The sequence below is a fragment of the Somniosus microcephalus genome, chromosome 2, assembly GCF_052327205.1.
Source record: "Somniosus microcephalus isolate GS21.2 chromosome 2, FLI_Smic_1.0, whole genome shotgun sequence".
Classification (NCBI taxonomy): domain Eukaryota; kingdom Metazoa; phylum Chordata; class Chondrichthyes; order Squaliformes; family Somniosidae; genus Somniosus; species Somniosus microcephalus.
In genome coordinates, this window is record NC_140988.1 from 7,465,471 (window position 1) to 7,489,718 (window position 24,248).

The window sequence follows — 24,248 nt, forward strand, 5'->3', positions numbered from 1 at the left end:
GTTAGTTTTTATATTTTCCGCCAGCTTGTTTTCGTAAGCTATTTTGCCCCTCTTGATTATGCCCTTTGCCCTCCTTTGCTCTATCTTAAACTGTTCCCAATCTTCCGCTCTGGCGCTTTTTTTGGCTATTTTATACGCCCTATCTTTGGATTTTATGCTGTCTCTAATTTCCCCTGTTATCCACGGTTGAGTCACCTTTTTAGATTTCCTTTTATGCCAGATTGGTATAAACAATTTTTGCAATTTTGTCATTCTATCTTTAAATGTTTGCCATTGTTTATCTACCTCCAGTCCTCCCAGGAACGTTGTCCAATCAGACCTACTCAGTTCCCGTCTCATGGCATCATAATTCCCCTTGTTTAAATTCAGGACCTTAGTCTCTGAGTCAATTTCTTCGCTCTCCATTTCGAGTGAGAAATCGATCATGTTATGATCGCTCTGACCCAAGGGTCCCCGTACAACAAGATTACTGATTAGTCCCTTCTCATTGCACAGTACCCAGTCCAATATAGCCTGTTCCCGAGTTGGTTCCTCGACATATTGATCCAGATAACCATCCCTCAAACACTCAAGGAATTCCTCCTCCTCATTATTTTTACTGATTAGGCTAGTCCAATCTATATGTAAGTTAAAGTCACCTATGATGACAGCTGTGCTCTTATTGCACGCTTCTCTAATTTCCCTCGTGATGCCCTCCCTAACCTCTATTTTACTATTTGGAGGCCTATATACCACTCCTATTAATGTTTTTCGCCCCTCGCTATTTCTTAGCTCCACCCATATAGATTCTGTATTAACTGAGTTAATATCCTTCCTTTCAATTGCATTTATCCCCTCTTTTACTAGCAATGCTACCCCTCCTCCCTTTCTTTTTTGTCGATCCAATAGGGAACTCAGGAGGAACCTCTTTACCCAGAGAATGGAGAGAATGTGGAACTCGCTACCACAGGGAGTGGTTGAGGCGAATAGCACAGATGCAGTCAAGGGGAAGCGGGATAAACACATGAGGGAGAAAGGAATAGGATATGCTGATTGACGTAAGAAAACTACTAGGCATTTGGTCTGAGTATTAAACAAGGCTTTAATCAACTGCTTTTCAACATGGAGATCGAGTTGTGTCCTTCACTGGTTCCTGTTAAAGAATGTCCTGAGCAAGCTGGGCCCATGCCCGAGTATTTATACTCTCCCTGGACAGCGCCACCAGCAGGCTGCCCAGTATTATTTCGTAAGTCATTTCCACATGAATGACAAGATTCATGTCACGGATGGGGTGAGATGAAGAGGGGCGGGAGGAGGCTGGTGTGGAGCATAAACACCGGCACGGACCCGTTGGGCCGAATGGCCTGTTCCTGTGCTGTAAATTCTATGTAAGACTATGTATGTAATTTTATATCCGTACATTACTTTTACTCTCTCTTATTATTCGACTATTTGCTCTTCATTTGCTTTTACCTGCTCGTAGGTGGTTTTCCCAGTTGATATGAGGCAGAAATGAAAAATTAAAAAATAGGTAAGTGGAAAGGAAATAATTCCAGACAAACTGGCAAGAATAAGGCTGCAAAAAGTCATTAAGGAAAATTACCATTTTTTTCTAGGCTCTAACAATGAGTACCAAAATAGTCAAGTGCATCATTAACAGGAAGACAAGCTTTAGGTTCCCTTACAGTCTTATAACGGGTATTTATAAGCCAATAACACAGAAATCAATAACTAATAAATCAAATTGGGCAGAAATGGAATCAACAGAAAACTCATAACTCTTGTAAATATTTTTTTTTTAAAACCTGGGTTAAAAATCTCAATTTTGTATTCCGATGTATTTTTGACTCAACTATACTGTTTCTGAGCCCACAATGGACCGTACCACCACGAGCCACATCGGACTGTACCACTAGGCCTCAGGGGTGATGTATCGGGGTTGAGTGCCCTAACCTCCGATGGGTAGGGAGGGTCGGAGCATAAGAACATAAGAAGTAGGAGCAGGAGTAGGCCATACGGCCCCTCGGGCCTGCTCCGCCATTCAATAGGATCATGGCTGATACGAATCTAGACTCACGTCCACTTCCCTGCCCTCTGCCCGTAACCCCTAATTCCCTTATCTGCTAGGAAACTGTCTATCTCCATTTTAAATTTATTTAATGTTGCAGCTTCCACAGCTCTCTGGGGTAGCAAATTCCATAGATTTACTACCCTCTGAGTGAAGAAGTTTCTCCTCATCTCAGTTTTGAAAGGGCAGCCCCTTATTCTAAGATTATGCCCCCTAGTTCTAGTCTCACCCATCAGTGGAAACATCCTCACCGCATCCACCCGATCAAGCCCCCTCACAATCTTATATGTTTCGATAAGGTCGCCTCTCATTCTTCTGAACTCCAATGAGTAGAGTCCCAACCTACTCAACCTTTCCTCATACATCAACCCCCTCATCTCCGGAATCAACCGAGTGAACCTTCTCTGATTTCAGCAGCAGACCTTTCCAATCCGCCGGGCCTACAATAAGCAGGGCAAAGCAGCGAATAAGAAATATAAGCACAAATAGGATCGAGTTCTCTCAGCTTCAAAGTCCAGATTGCCAGGGCTCGGGGAAAACAGGTTGGACACTCCTGGTGTAAGTGATTTGAGTTTAGAATGTTGGCTTTTAAGTCAAGGGGGCTGGAATACAAAGCAGTGAAGATTATATAACGTTCTGGTCAGACCCCACCTGGAGTCACTGCGTTCAGTTCTGGGCCCCGCACCTCGGGAAGGATATATTGGCTTCGGAGTGGGAGCAGCGCAGATTCACCAGAATGATACCGGGGCTAAAAAGGTTAAATTCCAAGGACAGAGTGCACAGACTGGGCTTGTATTCCCTCGAGTATAAAAGATTAAGGGGTGATCAAACTGAGATGTTTAAGATGATTAAAAGGAGTTGATAGGGTAGAGAGAGAGAAACTATTTCCTCTGGTGGGGGGAGTCCAGAACAAGGGGGCAGAACCTTAAAATTAGAGCCAGGCTGTTCAGGGGTGATGTCAGGAAGCACTTCTTCACACAAAGGGTGGTGGAAATCGAGGGTCTGAATGGCCTCCTCCTGTTCCTATGTTGCTAAGGGTGGACAGGGAAACAACCTCACTCTACTGGACCTCCCACTGACTAACCAAGTGGTCCCACTGGCTAGTGAGGAATTATTCTACTACCTGTGGCTGGAGAAAGTATGGTGATGGGAGGCGACAGTGGGACAAAAAGTATGTGGGGGGGTAGGGGGAGAGAGAAAGGGAGAAATTCAACGAGATATAAAATTTAGTCAACAGAATTATTCATTTACCATTTACCCATACAAGTGTATCGAAGTGTTGGCTTACATTTTAAAATCATTCACAGCTAGATAGCCTTACATTTCTTGTACAACATTGTAAATTGTACAGCATTGCAAAGGGATATAGAAGCGCTGGAGAAAGTGCAAAAAAAGATTTATAAGGATGATAACAAATCTAAGAGACTATAACTATCAGGAAAGACTGAACTCTAGAAAAGAGAAATCTGAGGGGTGACCTGATAGAGGTCTTTAAAATTATGAAGGGGTTTGATAGGGTAGATGTAGAGAAAATGTTTCCATTTGTAGGTGAGTTTCAAAACTAGGGGCCATCAATATAAGAGAGTCACTAATAAATCCAATCGGGAATTCAGGAGAAACTTCTTTACCCAGAGAGCGGTGAGAATGTGGAACTCGCTACCGCAGGGAGTGGTTGAGGCGAATAGTATAGATACATTTAAGGGGAAGCTAGATAAGTACACGAGGGAGAAAGGAATAGAAGGATATGGTGATAGGGTGAGATGAAATAAAGTGGGAGGAGGCTGGTGTGGAGCATAAACACCAGCACAGACCTGTTGGGGCCGAATGGCCTGTTTCTGTGCTGTAAAATTCCATGTAATTATAAAAGAATAACTCAATAATCAATCAATCGTTAAATGTGTGCTACAGTGCATTGGAAACCACTGCAACAAGATACTTGGAATTGCCACTGGTTCCCATGTAACTTTCTTTAGTCTTCCAATAAAAGGATACGTGCAGATTTTTTCGACTGTATAACGCTCGTGGGTGTTCAAAAACACATATGCCAAGCAGAATGCGAGTACTAACAGGATAAAAAGCACCAGGGAAAGCAGTAAAAAGAAGAAGAAGCGATAATTTCGTTTTCCGATGCAGACATTCATGAGAGTGCAGTGATGATCAAGATTCTGTTGACAATGAATATTTGAAAATGTCATCACACATGTTCCGCACTGCTGTAAATTTCTTTTACCTTCATTCATTTTTTTATGGATTCTCTTCTATTAAGCACAACAAAACTTTCTCTTTTTGTCACTTCATTCAATTTTGAATTATACTTTTTCTGTTTTCAGGTTAAGTCAGACCATTAGGAAACTGCACAAACCTGTATTGGCACCATGACATAAAGAAAGACTTGCGTTTCTATCGCACCTTTCACAACCACCGGACGTCCCAAAGCGCTTTACAGTCAATGAAGTACTTTTTGAAGTGTAGTCACTGTTGTAATGTCGGAAACGCAGCAGCCAATTTGCGCACAGCAAGCTCCCACAAACAGCAATGTAATAATGACCAGATCATCTGTTTTTAGTGACGTTGACTGAGGAATAAATATTGGCCCCAGGAGAACTCCCCCTGCTCCTGTTTTGAAATAGTGGCCATGGGATCTTTTACGCCCACCTGAGAGGGCAGTCGGGGCCTCGGTTTAATGTCCCATCCGAAAGATGGCACCTTTGACAGTGCAGCACTCCCTCAGTACTGCACTAGAGTGTCAGCCTAGATTTTTGTGCTTAGGTCTCTGGAATGGGACTTGAACCCACAACCTTCTGACTCAGAGGTGAGAGTGCTGCCCACTGAGCCACGGCTTAGAACGAAACCAACAGACCACTCAGCTGGAACCTAGGCATCAAATTAGGACAAGATGAAGGCACAGCCAGCCCAATTCACCCTGAAAAGTCCTCCTCGCTAACATCTAGGCACTGGTGCCAAAGTTGGGAGAGCTATCCCACCGACTAGTCAAGCAACAGCTCGACATAGTCATACTCACAGAATCATACCCATCAGCCAAAGTTGCAGACTCCTCCGTCCCTGGGTATGTCCTGTCCCAACGGCAGGTCAGACCTACCAGAGGTGGGGGTACAATGGTATACAGTGGGTGGAAGTGGTGTTGGCAATCCTCAACATTGGCTTTGGACCTCATGAAATCGCATGGCTTTAGGTCAAACATGGGCAAGGAAACTTCCTGCTGGTTACCGTCTACTGCCCTCCCCATAGCTGATGAATCAATACACCTCCATGTTGAACACCACATGGAGGAGGCACTGAGAGTAGCAAGGGCACGGAATGCACTCTGGATGGGGGACTTCAATACCCATCACTGAGTGGCTTGGTAGTACCACCACTGACTGAGCTAGTCAAGTCCTGAAAGACATAGAAGCCAGCCTGGGCTTGTGGCAGGTGGTGAGAGAACCAGTATGAGGGAAAAACCTACTTGACTACCTGTCGCAGATGCGTCTGTCCATGGCAGCATTGGTAGGTGACCACTGCACTGCCCTAGCAGAGACCAAGTCCTGTCTTCACACTGAGGATACCCTCCATCGTGCTATGCGGCACTATCACTGTACTAAAACGAACAGATTAAGAACCAATCTGGCAGATCAAAACTGTGCATCCATGAGGCATCAGCAGCAGCAGCATTATATATCACCACAATCTGCCAGCTCATTGCCTGGCATATCCCTCACTCCTCCATCACCATCAAGCCAGATGACCAACCCTGGTTCAATGAGGAGTGTAGAAGAGCATGCCAGGAGCAGCACCAAGAACACCTGAAAATGAGGTGTCAACCTGGTGAAGCTACAACACAGGACTGTATGCATGCTAAACGGAAAAAGCAGCATACTATAGACAGAGCTAAGCATTCCAGAACCAACAAATCAGGTCAAAGCTCTGCAGCCATAGCACATCCAGTCATGAATGGCAGTGGATAATTAAGCAAGTGACAGGAGGAGGAGGAGGAGGCTCCATGAACATCCCCATCCTCAACAATGGCAGAGCCCAGGACGTGAGTGCAAAAGACAAGGCATTCGCAACCATCTTCGGCCAGAAGTGGATGATCCTTCTCAGCTTCCACCTGAGGTCATCATCACAGATGCCAGTCTCAGCCAATTCGATTCACTCAACGCGACATCAAGAAATGCTGAGTGCATTGGACACAGATAAGGCTAAGGGATCCGACAACATCCCAGCTGTAGTGCTAAAGACCTGTGCTCCAGTACAGCCGCAACACTGGTATCTACCCGACAATGTGGCAAATTGACCAGGTATGTCCTGTCTACAAGAAGCAGGACAGACCCAACCCGGCCAATTACCGTCCTATCAGCCTACTCCCAATCATCAGCAAAGTGGTGGGAGGAGTTGTCAACAGTGCTGTCAAGCAACATTACTTACTCACCAATAACCTGCTCACTGATGCGCAGTTTGGGTGCCACCAGGACCACTTGGTTCCAGACCTCATTACAGCCTTGGTCCAAACATGAACACAAGAGCTGAATTCAAGAGGTGAGGTGAGAGTGACTGCCCCTGTCATCAAGGCAGCATTTGACCGAGTGTGGCACCAAGGAGCCCTCGTAAAACTGAAGTCAATGGAGATCAATGGGGAAATCTCTCCAGTGGATGGAGTCATACCTAGCACAAAAAAAATTGCTGTGGTGTTGGGAGGCCAGGACATTGCTACAGGAGTTCCTCAGGACAGCGTCCTAGGCCCAACTATTTTTAACTGCTTCGCCCATGACCTCCCCTCCATCATAAGGTCAGAAGTAGGGCAGTTTGCTGAATATTGCACAATGTTCAGCTCCATTTGCATTTCCTCAGATAATGCAGCAATCCATGCCCACATGCAGCAAGACCTGCACGACAACCAGGCTTGGGCTGGTAAGTTGCAAGTAACATTCATGCCACAAAAGCACCTTAACCCTCTCCAACAAGAGAAAGCTTAGCCACCTTCACTTGACATTCAATGACATTACCACTGCCAAGTCCCCCCTCACCAAATCCTGGGGGGGGTAACCATTGATCAGAAACTCCACTAGACCAACCACATAAATGCCAAGGCTACTCAAGCAGGTCAGAAGCTGAATATTTGGCGGCGAGTGGCTCATCTCCTAACTCCCGAAAGCCTCTCCACCATCAACAAGGCACAGGTCAAGAATGCGATGGAATACTCTCCACTTGCTGGGATGGGCGCAGCTGCAACAACACAAGAAGCTCGACACCGTCCAGGACAAAGCAGTCTGTTTAATCGGCCCCTCAACAACTAGCCCCTGGGTTTCTGGGGTTCCAGAATGGGCGTAACTGGACCTTCGCCTGCAGTAGACACAGGCCTAGCGTTAGCATGTAAATGAGGCTGATGGGGTGTTGCAAATTGGCCCCCCATCCACCACCTTAAACATTTACTCCCTCCACCACCAGCGCACCGTGGCTGCAGTGTGTACCATCTACAAGATGCACTGCAGCAACTCGCCAAGGCTTCTTCTGCAGCACCTCCCAAACCCGCGACCGCTTCCACCCAGAAGGACAAGGGCAGCAGGCGCGTGGGAACACCACCACCTCCAAGTTCCCCTCCAAGTCACACACCATCCTGACTTGGAAGTATATCGGCCGTTCCTCCATCGTCACTGGGTCAAAATCCTGGAACTCCCTCCCTAACAGCACTGTGGGAGCAACTTCACCACACGGGCTGCAGCGGTTCAAGAAGACGGCTCACCACCGCCTTCTCAAGGGCAATTAGGGATGGGCAATAAATGCTGACCTGGTCAGCGACGCCCACATCCCGGGACGAAGTTTTAAAAAATGGACGCCCAAACAGAGAGGCACGCCACAAGCTGTGCCTGAGCCCTCCACAGATCAGAGAGTCTTCAATGGGTCCTGCTGAAGGCAAGGCAAGTCCTTGTTTGTTCGGAGACCTTCTGGCTACTGCTTTCTGCAGGAGCCCTGCACCGAAAATGCGGCTGGGCCCCGGGGCAGGAAATATGGACCCATTGGTCCCTCAGCGGGAACTCAAAGAAGCCAAAGGGAAAATGATTTAGAATGAGTTCTTGATCCCTGCTTTGTGGTTGGGGCGATCTCTCACAGCTCCAAGCAACCCATTCAAGGCGACCAGTGCCACGTACCTGGGACCAGACTGCGCATTTAAAAGTGGACGCATAACAAAAAAAAACAATGGCACAAAAATGTTGTAGCAAGTTTTACCTCCACACAGACATTACACGTGTAGCAGTGTCGACACCGTGGAGGCCTGAAAAACCTGCAGACTTGGCACCATTTCTTTGTAAACGTGGTACCGTTGATGGTCACTTCCTCTGCCTCCAATACATTACTTGGGTCTTCGGGATCTGCAACAAAAGAAAATACTTAGAATCGTACAGCACAGAAGGAGGCCATTCGGCCCATCGTGCCTGTGCCGGCTCTTTGAAAGAGCTCTCCAATTAGTCCAACACCCCCCCCCCCGCTCTTTCCCCATTAGCCTTTCAATTTTTTCCTTCTAGTATTTATCCAATTCCCTTGTGAAAGTTACTATTGAATCTGCTTCCACCGCCCTTTCAGGCAGCGCGTTCCAGATCACAACAACTCGCTGCGTAAAAAAAAATTCTCCTCATCTCCCCTCTGGTTCTTTTGCCAATTACCTTCAATCTGTGTCCTCTGGTTACCGACCCTCCCGCCAATGGAAACAGTTTCTCCTTATCTACTCTATCAAAACCCCTCATGACTTTGAACACCTCTATTAAATCTCCCCTTAACCTTCTCTGCTCTAAGGAGAACGACCCCAGCTTCTCCAGTCTCTCAACATAATTGAATTCCCTCGTCCCAGGTAACATTCTAGTAAATCTTCTCTGCACCCTCTCCAAGGCCTTGACCTCCTTCCTAAAGTGTGGTGCCCAGAACTGGACACAATACTCCAGTGGAGGCCTAAACAGTGATTTATAACGGTTTAGCATAACTTCCTTGCTTTTGTACTCTGTGCCTCGGATTTATAAAAAGCCAGGATCCCGTGTGTACAAAAGTTCAAAAATATGTTTTAGACAGATTCCTAAAATATATACTAGATTCTTAATTTCCTTACAATTCCCTCTTTCCCACTACTGGTCATTCAGCCCTCAAGCCGTATCAATGTGTCCTGCCACATTCAAAGATTTGTGTGTGTGAACCCCCAGGTCTCTCTGTTCATGCAGCCCCTTTAAAATTCTAGAACTTCGAGACTACGATGTTAGGAGAAAGCACATTAGAACCAGTGGATTGTTTTAAGGAGCAGGCCTCTCAGAAGCTAATGAGTTTTTGCCAGTCACGTTCTTCAAATCAAATCAGTGATTAAGCCGCTGTTACCGTGCTACTGTTTGGGACATCTTAAATACTCCAGATGACGTTACCTCTGCAAAGAATTCCAGGGTCTAGAAAGACGCAAACTACGTAATTAAGGCAGCAGCTTATCAAAAAGATTGTTTGAATGATAGGAACAGCCATTGATAAGTTGTGAATCAGCCACATACATCTGAAAAAGAAGCACAAAAGTTCAAAAATATGGTTTAGACAGATTCCTAAAATATATACTAGATTCTTAATTTCCTTACAATTCCCTACCTCCCACTACTGCCACCAACACATAGGAACAGGAGGAGGCCATTCGGCCCCTCGAGCCTGTTCCACCATTCAATGAGATCACGGCTGATCCATATCTTAACTCCATCTACCCGCCTTGGTTCCGAAACCCTTAAAACCCTCGCCTAACAAAATATCAATCTCAGGTTTGAAATTTTCAATTGACCCTCGGCCTCAACAGCTTTTTGAGGGAGAGCGTTCCAGATTTACAGCACCCTTTGTGTGAAGAAGTGCCTCCAGCCATCAGTCCTGAACACAACGAGAGCGCCCACTCTTTCAATCTCTCTGGAACCCCTTTACTGGCCTGGAGAACAAACCTCCCTCACCAAGGCATTGTCAACAGATGTCAATCATTGTAGATTTGCTAATTGCCCCGTTTATATAAAATGCTTTCAAATTAAAGTTAAAAGAATTTTTTTTTTAAGTTACAAACTAGAGAAAGGGTATTGTAGGAATCGATCTATCCCTAACTGAAGCACTGAAGTCGAGTCAGTTCAATAATTCAACTGAATTTAATCAAACAAGTGAACAAAACAAAAACATGCAGGAGCAACAGCAAACAGGTCTTTTCAGCAGCTTGTTACCCGAGGTCTCGGCTTAGAACCTCCCACTCTCTGACGTCATGACGTCATCACGTTTCCCGCCGTTCGGGGCATCACGTGACCAACGTGATGACGTCATCACGTTGTTTCAGGGCTTTTGCAGAAAGCTTATTTACACTCAGCCAACAAACACAGATGCTGTAGCATTGGGTTAAAGACAGTTATGCATTTGTACAGAAGATCATTGGTGGTTTTGCCACACTATACTGTAAATTTATGCTCGGGAGAATTCTGCTTAAAACTTTTATACTTTGTTGTAAATCTCTGCAGGAGAGCTGCTTACCTGGTCGTTTCCTTTTTCTTCCCCACCCTACCATCTCATAGAATCACAGAATAGTCCAGCACAGAAGGAGGCCATTCGGCCCATTGAGTCTGCGCCGGCTCTTTCGAGGAGCAATCCAGTTAGTCCCACTCCCCCGCTTTTTCCCCATATCCCTGCGATTTTTCTCCTTCAAGTATTTATCCAATTCCCTTTTGAAGGCGACTATTGAATCTGTATCCACCGCCCTATCAGGCAGCGCGTTCCAAATCCTAACCACTCATTGTGTAAAAAAGTTTTTCCTCATCTCGCCTCTGGTTCTTTTGCCAATCACCTTCAATCTGTGTCCTCTGGTTATCGACCCTTCAACCAATCTCTTTATTTACTCTATCTAAACCCTTCATGATTTTGAACATTTCTATCAAATCTCCTCTTAGCCTTCTCTGCTCCAAGGAGAACAACCCCAGCTTCTCCAGTCTCTCCGTGTAACTGTAATCCCTCATCCCTGGAACCATTCCAGTAAATCTCTTCTCTCCACTGTGTCACTCACCAGCACTGGAGCTTAACTTAGAATGGCAAGCGCCAAAGTATTCCCTCCCACTGCTATTGTAAAGTCCTCTGCTAGAACAAAATTGATACCTCTGGATATCTACGTTATTTTTGTGAGCGTCCCCAAGAGGATAAACATTTAAATAAAATATAAATATATTAAAGTAAAAGCTACCAGTCGTTGCAGTGATAATTTACTATTGGCTATGAGTGGCATGCTCTTCGGTCTCCATATTACAAAAGGATATAGAGGCACTGGAGAAGGTGCAGAAAGGATTTACAAGGATGATACCAGAAATAAGAGGATATACTCATCCGGAAAGGCTGACCAGGCCGGGGCTCTTTCCTCTAGAAAAGAGAAGGCTGAAAGGTGACCTGATAGAAGTCTAAGATTATGAAAGGGTTTGATAGGATAGAAAAAGATGTTTCCACTTGTGGGGAGACCAAAACTAGAGGCCATAAATATAAGATGGTCACTAATTAATCCAATAGGAAATTCAGGAGAAACTTTTTTACCCAGAGAGTGGTGAGAATGTGGAACCCGCTACATAATGGAGGCAAATAGCATAGATGCATTTAAGGTGACGTTAGATAAACACGGTGTGGAGATGCCGGTGTTGGACTGGGGTGGACAAATGTAAGAAGTCACACAACACCAGGTTATAGTCCAACAGTTTTATTTGAAATCACAAGCTTTCGGAGCGCTGCTCCTTCGTCAGGTGAAGTGGAGAGATGAAAAAACAACAGAAAATGCTGGAAAAACTCAGCAGGTCAGGCAACATCCGTGGACAGAAATTTGAGTTGACGTTTCGGGTCACCACCTGACCCACAGGGAGTGAGGCATCTCTCCACTTCACCTGGCGAAGGAGCAGCGCTCTGAAAGCTTGTGATTTCAAATAAAACTGTTGGACTATAACCTGGTGTTGTGTGACTATCTTACACTAGATAAACACATGAGGGAGAAAGGAATAGAAGGATATACTGATAGGATAGAGGGGTAGGAGGAGTCCCGTGGGAAGCATAAACACCAGCATAGAGAATTTGGGCCGAATGGCCTGTTTCTGTGCTGTACATTCTATGTAATGATGAGTTAAGAATCAGAATGGACGTATCGGCTCTATGATGTCACTGTCATTATGGCACCATTCCTTGTTACAGTCACTTAACAGGAGTTTCCACAGATCAATGATAGATGATCTTTTCCAGGCGCATTGTTTGCACAGGCTAATCAGAATGCTCAAAAATGCCTTTGTTCAAATGTAAGTTCTATGAATATCAGCTAATGAAGTTACAACCTTCACTCGCCATTACTTTTGGCCAATTAGATGGCTAGAAAGCAATACTGCCAATGACAACAGCCACAGGGAGATTGCTTAAAAGTCACATTGAGCAAGTTTTATGAGCTCGTCAAATTGCTGAAAATGAGCTTTAAAAGTGATGTTTGCAGTTTAAATAATGTCCATGCTGTTATCTGCTGTTTAAAATGCAGCAAAGCACCAAAAATAAATTTTAAAAAGGCCCGTTTATTTGAGTTCACGCTGCCAGCAAGGAGACTCACCCACTGGAATCCCATATTGGAAATTACCCATTAAATATTTTAACATTAATGAAATTACTGGGGGGTGGGGGCGGAATTCAAGTAGAACGCATTGCCCCATTCCTAAAATTGTATTTAAAATACATCAGACATTGGTAAAGAAAGCGTCACTCATTTAATTAAAATACTTACGGGTAAAAGTAAAATAAGATTGTAATGGTCAGGAAGACAAATATTAATGATAAGCTGGGCAGCCTCCTCTCGAAGGCAAGCTTCCATCGTTTTTCGCACATTCTGTTTAGGTTTTTTTGTTTAATTAATAAACCAACAGGTAAGAGTGGCAAAATAAACTTGCCAACTCCCCTCTCCTCTCTGTTCCACTCGCGATCACACCTTCCCCACGCCTCCCTTTATCCAACTCCCGCCGTTATGCCGTCACAGAGATACACCTGCCGTTGCCGTGGAAACGTGTCACCTTTGCAACAATTGGTGCTTAAGCCACGCCCCCTTTTCTACCGCCAGCGCCACGTGTCAGAGGCAGGCAGGGGCTCAGTGAGCAGACACTCTCGCCTGAATAACAACAGAAAATGCTAGAAAAACTCAGCAGGTCAGGCAACATCCGTGGAGAGAAATTTGAGTTGACGTTTCGGGTCGAAACCCTTCTTCAAAACTGGAAAGAAAAGAAAATAGATCGAAGGCAGGGCTGCGATCGGACAAAAGAAGTGAAAGAAACAAAAGAGCTAGACAAGATGGTAATAGGCTGAGATTAGGTGTAAAGTGTACTGGCAGGGCAAGAGATAGCTGCCAGGTGTGAGAGAGAAACAAAAGGAAAGGGGGGGGGGGGGAAAGGAGTGGAAAAATTACAAGAAAAAATGTGTAATAGTGGCCAAGGTTATCATCTGAAATTGTTGAACTCAATATTGAGTCCGGAAGGCTGCAGAGTGCCTAATCGGAAGATGAGGTGCTGTTCCTCGAGTTTACGTTGAGCTTCTGTGGAACAATACAAGAGGCCAAGGACGGTGAGGTCCGAGTGGGAATGGAGCGGTGAATTAAAATGACAGGCGACCGGAAGCTCGGGGTCACCCTTACGGACTGAACGGAGGTGTTCCGCAAAGCGGTCACCCAATCTGCGTTTGGTCCCCCCAATGTAGAGGAGACCGCATCGTGAGCAGCGAATACAGTATACTAGATTGCGAGAAGTACAAGTAAATCGCTGTTTCACCTGGAAGGGGTGTTTGGGGCCCTGGACAGTGGGAAGGGAGGAGGTATAGGGGCAGGTGCTACATCTCCTCCGCTTGCACGGGAAGGTGCCAGGCGAAGGGGAAGGGCTGTTTGGGGTGATAGAGGAGTGGACTAGGGTGTCTCGGAGGGAGCGGTCCCTACGGAATGCTGAAAGGGGAGGGGAAGATACGTTTGGTGGCGGGATCACTTTGGAGGTAGCGGAAATGCCGGAGGATGATCCGTTGAATGTGGAGGCTGGTGGGGTGAAAGGTGAGGACAAGGGGAACCCTATCGTGGTTCCAGGAGGGAGGGGCAGGGGTGAGGGCAGAAGTGCAGGAGATGGAACTGACACGGTCGAGGGCCGTGTCAACCACGGTAGAGGGGAATCCTCGGTTGCGGAAAAAGGAAGACATGTCTGAAGCACTGGTGTGGAAGGTGGCATCGTCGGAGCAGATACGGTGGAGACGGAGAAACTGGGAGAATGGAATAGAGTTCTTACAGGAAGCGGGGTGGGAGGAGGTGTAGTCCAGGTAGCTGTGGGAGTCAGTGGGCTTGTAGTGAATATTGGTCGATAACCTATCCCCAGAGATGGAGACGGAGAAGTTGAGGAAGGGAAGGGAAGAGTCAGAGATGGACCATGTGAAGGTGAGGGAAGGGTGGAAATTGGAGGCAAAGTGAATGAAATTGTCAAGTTCGGGGCGAGAGCCATAAAGGTTGTGGGTTCAAGATCCCACTCCAGAAGACTTGAGTTGCAAAAAACCTAGGCTGCTGATGATCAATTGCAGTGCTGAGAATTTACATGTGGTGCCACTTGGCTTGGGAGTTGTCCGGGATAAAACCAATTTACTTAAAAGAAAATACCACAGTTCTGGTTAAAGTGGGTAGAAGGCAGTGCTGCTGTTGCACTTGGAAAAGCTCAAGGACATGACACAAAACTCGAATGCATTACTAACAGCCAAATTTATTAGCACAATTATCATCACAGTAAGGTTCAGTATCAATAACCCAATGTTACTGTATCCATTTGGCAGAGGCCAAAGTGCAAAATAGTTCTGACCAAGGGTCCCAGACCTGAAACGTTAACTCTGTTTCTCTCTCCACGGATGCTGCCTGGCCTGCTGAGTATTTCCAGTGTTTTCTGTTGTTATTTTGCAAAATAGTACTATTATGCTTTCTGGTGACGTTTTTGATTTTACAACCTTTTTTGATTAGCTGGAATGTCAAATACTTCAGTCAGTTCCGATGTTGCTGATTTGAGATTCTTAAAGTCGTCTTTTTCTGTCTTCCTCACCTGGCAGTCTCCTTGCTTTTATTTTCTTCTTTATCTGTCAAAATATATAGAAAGCCTTCTCATTTTCCAAATCGTAGTCCCAAAAGCCTTCTCATTTTCCAAATCGTAGTCCCAAAAGCCTTCTAATTTAGGTGAGTGTTGCTGAACTTTTAAATACTGTATTTTAAACTACTAGAATTGAACATCACACCAGGTAATTGGACCAATTATATAACAAATAAATACTCTCTTCAATCACTTTAAAAGTGATGATTCAGCTAAACAAAAGTTTGTGAAATCCTAAATGCCACATTAATTAGTATAATGGCTTAACATTACTGATTATTTTGTTTCATTTCAAGAATTTTGCAGCGCCATTTTATCATCCACAAGGGAAGAACAAAAAGAAAAGCAATTGCATTTCTATAGCACCTTTCACAACCTCAGGACATCCCAAAGCGCTTTACAGCCAATTAATTACTTTTGAAGGGTAGTCACTGTTGTTCTGTAAACAAACACAGCCGTGAATTTGCTCACAGAAAGGTTCATCACCAAGACCGCCTATTTCCAACTCCAGAACATCGCCCGTCTCCGCCCCTGCCTCAGCTCATCCGCTGCTGAAACCCTCACCCATGCCTTTGTTACCTCTAGACTCGACTATTCCAACGCACTCCTGGCCGGCCTCCCACATTCCACCCTACGTAAACTTGAGCTCATCCAAAACTCGGCTGCCCTGTGTCCTAACTCGCACCCAGTCCCATTCACCCATCACCCCCTGTGCTCACTGCCCCGTGTCCTAACTCACACCCAGTCCCGTTCACCCATCACCCCCTGTGCTCACTGTCCCGTGTCCTAACTCGCACCCAGTCCCGTTCACCCATCACCCCCTGTGCTCACTGCCCCGTGTCCTAACTCACACCCAGTCCCGTTCACCCATCACCCCCTGTGCTCACTGCCCCGTGTCCTAACTCACACCCAGTCCCGTTCACCCATCACCCCCTGTGCTCACTGTCCCGTGTCCTAACTCGCACCCAGTCCCGTTCACCCATCACCTCCTGTGCTCACTGCCCCGTGTCCTAACTCACACCCAGTCCCGTTCACCCATCGCCCCCTGTGCTCACTGCCCCGTGTCCTAACTCACACCCAGTCCCGTTCACCCATCGCCCCCTGTGCTCACTGCCCCGTGTCCTAACTCACACCCAGTCCCGTTCACCCATCACCCCCTGTGCTCACTGCCCCGTGTCCTAACTCACACCCAGTCCCGTTCACCCATCACCCCCTGTGCTCACTGCCCCGTGTCCTAACTCACACCCAGTCCCGTTCACCCATCACCCCCTGTGCTCACTGCCCCGTGTCCTAACTCACACCCAGTCCCGTTCACCCATCACCCCCTGTGCTCACTGCCCCGTGTCCTAACTCACACCCAGTCCCGTTCACCCATCACCCCCTGTGCTCACTGCCCCGTGTCCTAACTCACACCGAGTCCCGTTCACCCATCACCCCCTGTGCTCACTGCCCCGTGTCCGAACTCGCACCCAGTCCCGTTCACCCATCACCCCCTGTGCTCACTGCCCTGTGTCCTAACTCACACCAAGTCCCGTTCACCCATCACCCCCTGTGCTCACTGCCCCGTGTCCGAACTCGCACCCAGTCCCGTTCACCCATCACCCCCTGTGCTCACTGCCCCGTGTCCGAACTCGCACCAAGTCCCGTTCACCCATCACCCCCTGTGCTCGCTGACCTACATTGGCTCCTGGTTAAGCAGCACCTCCGATTTTAAAATTCCCAGCTTTGTTTTCAAATCCCTCCATGGACTCGCCTCTCCCAGCTCTGGAAACTCCTCCAGCCCCACAACCCCCACCTGCCCAGAGATCTCTGCGCTCCTCTAATTCCGCCCTATTGAACATCCCTGATTTTCATCGCTCAACCACTGGTGGCCGTGCCTTCGGCTGCCAAGGTCTTCAGTTCTGGAATTCCCTCCCTAAACCTCTCCACCTCTCTTTCCTCCTTTAAGATGCTCCTTTAAAACCTACCTCTTTGACCAAGCTTTTGGCCACCTGCCCTAATATCTCCGCATGTGGCTCGGTGTCAAATTTTGCTTTCTAACGCACGCTGTGGGACATTTTACTATGTTCAAGGCTCTATATAAATACAAGTTCTTTTGTTGCCCCACAAACAGCTATGACATAAATGACCAGATAATCTGTCTTGGTGGTGTGTGAGTTGAGGGATAAATGTTGTATATCTGCTGAATACACTTCAGAAATTCCTGCCCCTCCCCGCCAATTCCTGACCTTCCCTCGCCCCCGCCCAAGTCCATGACCTTCCCACAATGCACACATCCTCACACACCCGCACCCACCCGCACTCACCCACACCCACCCACACCCACCCGCACCCACCCACACCCACCCGCACCCACCCACACCCACCCGCACCCACCCTCACCCACTCGCACCCACCCACGCCCACCCGCACCCACCCACACCCACCCACACTCACCCACACCCACCGACACCCAGCCGCACCCACCCACGCCCACCTGCACCCACCCGCATCCACCCGCACTCACCTGCACCCACCCGCACCCATCCACACCCACCCTCACAAACTCGCACCCACCCTCACACACCCTCACAAACTCGCACCTCACCACACCCAGCCGCACCCACCCTCACCCACCCGCACCGACCCTCACCCACCCGCACCCTCCCTCACCCACCTGCACTGACCCTCACACACTCGCACCGACCCTCACCCACTCGCACCCTCCCTCACCCACTTGCACCGACCCTCACCCACTCGCACCGACCCTCACCCACTCGCACCGACCCTCACACACCCGCACCGACTCTCACACACCCGCACCGACCCTCACACACTCGCACCGACCCTCACCCTCCCTCCCCTTGTCTCCCTCCCCTCCTCCTGTAAAGTCTGTGAATTGTTTAGTTAATTAATACACAGACTACCAGAGTAACTTAAAACAGGACTTTACTATTCGAAGGTCAGGGCGAATCTGCCCAATAAATCCTGACACAGCACTTATATACCGGTGTGGTCATCGTCGGTATTACAGTATACAGAAGCCAACAAAGTAGTGCAACACCTAAAGTAGTTCTCTTAAAGGTGGACGGTTACATACAATAGTTCTCTTAAAGGTAGACGGGTACATACACTACAATCCTCCCTTTTTAGCTTACAACATACTGATTCCCCATTAAACATACATTATAACCTATATACAACTTTATGCAAGACAGTTCACAGATTCAGTCTCTCTGGAGGTTTCCGGACTCTGTCCGGATAACGCCTCGGTGGTGTCGTAACTCCCGGCGGGGTAGCAGGTGCTTCTGGCAAGGTCGATTCGGCTTGAAGGACAGTGTCAGGTTCATCTGATTCCAGTATTACCAGATCGGAGGTAGGTGTGATAAAAATGATAACTTCCGGGAAGTTATGTCATCACTTCCTGTGAACTATGAACTATGAACTATGAACTGTGTACATACCTCACTTCCTGTCATATGTCACTTCCTGTTGGACTGGTATAAATACTGGTCTGTTCAGTATTGTAAGAGGCTTCTACCAGAGGCATGGTAAAGACCTCTCTTGTGTATATAGTGTGTTTATAAGTTACTTAAAGCTTACTTTAAAGTTACTTGATGGTAAGTCTCCTTTTTCTTACATCAATTTAAGTAACTTAATATTTACACTGACAAATACTAGACCTTCAGACAAACTCGGAAGTTAAGGATCCAGGGAACCACCCATCATGGAGAAAATCCTTAGACCTATTCGTCTGGACTTGGACCCGAATACACCAGCAGCTGGCAGGGTATGGAAGCATTGGTATCGTACTTTTGAGAATTTTCTGGATGAATGTAAAGCGGATGCTCCTGCTAAATTGAAGATACTTGTCAATTATGTGACCCCAAAAGTGTTTGAATATGTTGATGAATGGGATAATTACGAAGAGGTGATTCGGGCACTTAAGAAACTGTATGCGAAGACCCCAAATGAGGTCTATGCTAGACATCTACTGGCCACAGCCCGACAAGGGCCAGGGGAATCAATTGACGAATTCCTGCAAGAACTTCGCAGGCTCAGCGTAGACTGTAACTTTCAGGCAGCCTCAGCTGAGCTGTACCGCCAAGAAATGATTCGTGATGCTTTCATCTGCGGGATTGCCTCTCCATTTATACGCCAGCGTCTACTAGAAAGTAAAACACTTGAGCTACAAAAAGCTTTTGACCTAGCTTGTTCACTGGATTTGGCAAAGAGAAATGCAGACCTCTATCAGCTGCCCAGATCTCGATCTGCTGCTGTAGCTGCAACCAGACAATTCAAGCGGTCTCAGGTGAACCCTATCATGGGGGAATCTAATTCTGATAATTCTGATGAAGAAGAGGAGGACGACCCCACTTTAGCAGCCTCTTGGCAATCTAGGAAGGAATGCTTCTTTTGTGGAGATGCTTTTCACCCTAGGAAAACCTGCCCTGCTCGCAATGCAATCTGCAGTTATTGCGGGAAAAAAGGACACTTTGCTAAAGTTTGCCTATCAAGGGCCTCTACGAGGGCCAATCCAGCTAAGGCCTACCGAACTGCCCCAATTAGGGCCTATCAAGATGCTCCAGCTAGGACCTATCAAGCTTCTTCTCGAGCTCTCTCCCGAAGAAGCACACCGAGAGTTTTAGCCACTCTCTGTGCAACGACACCAATTACAGCTGCTTGCCCACAGAACCTGTCTCATGCAGCCACAAAAATTTCAATTAAAGGGCATACCTTAGATGCCTTAATTGACTCAGGAAGTACTGATAGTTTCATTAAGGAACAGATTGTTGCGAAATTGAAACTACATGTCTTCCCATCGGACCAGGCAATTGCGATGACCAGTCATCACTTAATACCAGAATCTCCGGCTTTTGTGTTGTTGATATGACACTTCATGGTCGTATGTATCCCTCCACCTGACTTTCGGTGCTCAAGGACTTATGTAGTGATCTCCTCTTAGGGCTGGACTTCCAAAAACAGCATAAGAAACTCACCATTGAGTTTGGTGGATCCAAACCCGGACTTACTATTTCTAATATACCGTCTAAATTACCATTTTGTGCATTATCAGCAGCTTCACTTGATGAACCCTCATTATTTGCCAGTATTCCGCCTCAATGCCAACCGATAATAACGAAATCGCGGCGCTTTAATCAGGAAGACCAATCTTTTATTGCGGCTGAAATCTCTCGACTTCTAGCAGAGGATATCATTGAACCATGTTCGTCGCCCTGGCGGGCTCAAGTCGTCATTGTCAAGAACCCTCTAAAACCTTACAAACAGCGACTATGCATCGATTATTCGCAAACCATCAATCAATATACCGACTTGGACGCCTACCCATTGCCACGCATTGATGATATGGTTAATAAACTGGCCGAATACAAAGTGTTCTCAACTTACGATTTAAAAAGTGCCTATCATCAGTTACCCTTGAAGGTCTCAGATAAGCAGTACACAGCCTTTGAGGCTAATGGACGGCTGTACCAATTTCGTCGCCTCCCATTCGGGGTTACTAATGGAGTGGCTGTCTTTCAACGGGCAATGGATGGCCTGGTTAAGCAGGAAAACCTAAGGGACACTTTTCCCTATCTTGATAACATTACCATTGCAGGTCACGATCAACAGGAACACGACTCCAACCTCCAAAAATTTCGGGATGCCCTCCATCGCCGTAATTTGACCCTGAATGAATCCAAATCTGTTGAGTCGCAACCGACCATCAACATCCTTGGCTACTGCGTAGGCAATGGTATCATTAAGCCAGACCCAGAAAGACTTCGCCCGCTCCAAGAGCTCCCGTCACCTAAGAATCCGGCTTCTTTACGTCGGGCTCTCGGTCTGTTTGCATACTACGCTAAATGGATTCCTCATTTTTTGGACAAAATCCAACCCTTGCTGCATGCTAGATCATTTCCACTGGGAACAGCGGCTGTTGCAGCCTTTAACCTTCTCAAAAAACAGTTGGAGAAAGCGGCTCTTCACTCCATTGATGAGAATCTCCCTTTCATGGTTGAATGTGATGCCTCGGAGGTGGCGATCTCGGCTACTCTGAATCAGGAAGGTCGTCCTGTAGCATTTATGTCCAGGACCTTACAAGGTGCCGAGCTACATTATCCTCCGGTTGAGAAAGAAGCCACAGCCATCATAGAGGCAGTACGGAAGTGGAACCATTTTCTAGCTCGCCAGCACTTTACATTGATCACGGACCAACGATCAGTCGCCTTCATGCTCGATAATCGAAAACGAACCAAAATTAAGAATAATAAAATACAACTTTGGAGGATGGAACTGGCCTCTTTTGGTTATACCATTCTCTATCGGCCTGGCAAGGAGAATGTGGCCCCGGACACCCTCACACGGGCATTCTGCTCCACTATGTCATACTCCACTCTCATGGATGTCCACAATGGTTTGTGTCATCCTGGCGTTATGCGCATGCTACATTTCGTACGATCACGGAATCTCCCTTTTTCCACTGGAGATGTAAAGAAAATATGCTCAGAATGCCGGCTTTGTGCGGAATTAAAACCTCAGTTCTTCCGCCCCTCAGATGGTATACTCATACATGCAACCCAACCGATGCAACGACTTAGCATCGATTTTAAGGGCCCAGTGCCCTCTTCAACTCGGAACACATATTTGCTCACCATGATCGACAAATATTCACGTTTTCCGTTTGCCTTCCCCTGCTCCAATATGCTGGCGTCCACAGTAATCTGCTGCCTTGAGCAGGTATTTTCTCTCTGTGGCATGCCGGCTTATATTCACTCAGATCGGGGTCCATCCTTTATGTCGAGGGAACTCAAGGACTACCTCTCAGAACGGGGAATTGCTACAAGCAAAACAACACCATACCATCCCATCGGAAATGGGCAGGTAGAGAGGTATAACGGTATCATCTGGAATTCCGTACGTCTCGCTTTAAGATCTCGGGGCCTACCAGACCAGCAATGGGAAACAGTGCTTCCGGATGCATTGCACTCTATACGGTCCCTGCTTTCTACAGCCACAAATACTACACCTCATGAGCGGTTCTTTGGATTCCAGCGTCGCTCATCTCATGGGACATCACTCCCGTCATGGCTAACTACTCCTGGACCTGTATTACTCCGAAGATACGTTCGGACGTCTAAAAATGACCCTCTTGTAGACGAGGTCGAACTAACCGATGCCAACCCCACCTATGTAAACATACGATATTCCGATGGCCGAGAATCTACCGTATCACTACGGGATCTGGCTCCCTGCCCACCAGGACCTAGTGGGACATCGGGTGATGGCATTTCACCAGGAAACTCTTGGGACCTATCGGGTACCCCTCTCCAGGATCCTGATCGGACACCAACTAGCTTGGTGCCGGTAGAACCCCGTGCTCAAGGTTGCGACCCTCCCAGTACCGCGCATGAAAGTACTGATCCGCCACAGACCAGCTCTGCACCTCCCTCTGAACAGAGGCAGTCCGACTTTGAACCTATTGGGGCTCGTACTCGAAGCCATGATCTCCCCGACCCTTCACAGGGCAATCCAGGCCACACAGACTCTGACCAATGGCCAACCGCATGTAAGCGGACCAGCGACCCTCTACGACGGGAATCCAAACGGGTGCGACTCTTCCTTGTTCGGCGGCTGCGGACCAAAAGGTAGACCACAGCCTCCTAATCCTGCAGGAGGGAAGAATGTGATAAAAATGATAACTTCCGGGAAGCTATGTCATCACTTCCTGTGAACTATGAACTATGAACTGTGTACATACCTCACTTCCTGTCATATGTCACTTCCTGTTGGACTGGTATAAATACTGGTCTGTTCAGTATTGTATGAGGCTTCTACCAGAGGCATGGTAAAGACCTCTCTTGTGTATATAGTGTGTTTATAAGTTACTTAAAGCTTACTTTAAAGTTACTTGATGGTAAGTCTCCTTTTTCTTACATCAGTAGGTGTTCTGGGTATCTCTGTCTCAACATTAACCGTGTAAGGTGGTGGAGTAGGTTGGCCATTTGTGGCTGACCCTATGATCTGGTCAACATGGCGCCTTATTATACTGTCCCCAATGTCCACCGTATACATCAACGGCCCTAGCCTTTTTCCAATAGTTCCAGGCTGCCATTTCTCGGTACGGTAGTCCCGGGCCAAAACTTGTTGACCTATCTGAAAAGATCTAGTTGGCCTTTCATTCATGCCCTGGAATTGCCGGTTCTCTACGTCCCTTCTGACGTTTGGCTTAAGCAAATCCAGCCGGCATCTTAGTCGTCTATTAAAAAACATCATGGCGGGAGTTTGATTTGTGACCGCATGTGTTGCATTCCTGTACGCCAACAAGAAGCTATCCACCTTATGTTGTAAGTTAATGGCTTCATTACCCATGGCCTTTATGGCCTTCTTGAAGGTCTGGACAAACCTTTCAGCCAATCCATTGGAGGCGGGATGGTATGGGGCTGACGTGTAGTGCTTAACCCCATTGCTCTTTAAGAATTTCTTGAATTCTTCGGACACAAATTGCGGTCCATTATCAGAACAGATCTGTTCCGGCAGCCCATTCCTAGCAAACATGGTCCTTAGCACTGTGATGGTTTTTTCCATGGTGGTGGTGGACATCTTTATTACCTCCGGCCACTTGGAGTGTGCATCCACCGCTATTAGAAACATTGAGTCCATAAATGGACCAGCAAAGTCGATGTGTACCCTTTGCCAAGGAGATGAGGGCCACTCCCATGGATGCAGAGGAGCCTGTGGTGGCGCGTTTTGGACCTTCTGGCATCCTAGACAGCTCTTAGTGATTTCTTCGATGTCCCCATCAATGCCTGGCCACCACACGAACGCTCTTGCTAGGTTCTTCATTTTCACTCCACCCAGATGTCCCTCGTGCAGCTCCTTTAACACCTTCTGTTGAAGTTTGGGTGGAATCACCACTCTAGATCCACACATCAGGGTTCCTCGACACACTGACAGCTGTTCTTTTCTCTGCGAAAATGCTGGCAGCGTTGGTTCGCCCTGTGCTGGCCATCCCTCCACCGTTAAATCATAGACTCGTGAGAGAGTCGGGTCATTTCTTGTTTCGTTTTCGATCATCGAATTTGTTA

General features: G+C 47.1%; 2 protein-coding genes across 2 annotated transcripts in view; both read right to left on the minus strand.

Annotated features, from left to right (window-relative positions):
• Positions 1-8,411, minus strand: part of LOC147122528 (uncharacterized) — a 23,731-nt gene extending 15,320 nt beyond the window's left edge. The window contains exons 1-3 of the mRNA XM_086003376.1: positions 8,273-8,411; positions 4,040-4,212; positions 1,453-1,555 (exon numbers count right to left, since the gene is read on the minus strand). Coding sequence (XP_085859502.1) covers positions 1,453-1,555; positions 4,040-4,188 — 252 coding nt within the window. The 5' untranslated portion in view covers positions 4,189-4,212; positions 8,273-8,411. The remainder of the gene's footprint in view (positions 1-1,452; positions 1,556-4,039; positions 4,213-8,272) is intronic.
• Positions 5,625-12,916, minus strand: LOC147122529 (palmitoyltransferase ZDHHC18-like). Its single transcript, XM_086005143.1, has 4 exons — positions 12,816-12,916; positions 9,448-9,569; positions 8,273-8,415; positions 5,625-5,645 (listed from the first exon to the last, which is right to left on the minus strand). The coding sequence occupies exons 1-4, from the start codon at positions 12,914-12,916 to the stop codon at positions 5,625-5,627; spliced, it is 387 nt and encodes a 128-aa protein (XP_085861269.1).
• Between the last annotated feature and the right edge of the window lie 11,332 nt (positions 12,917-24,248).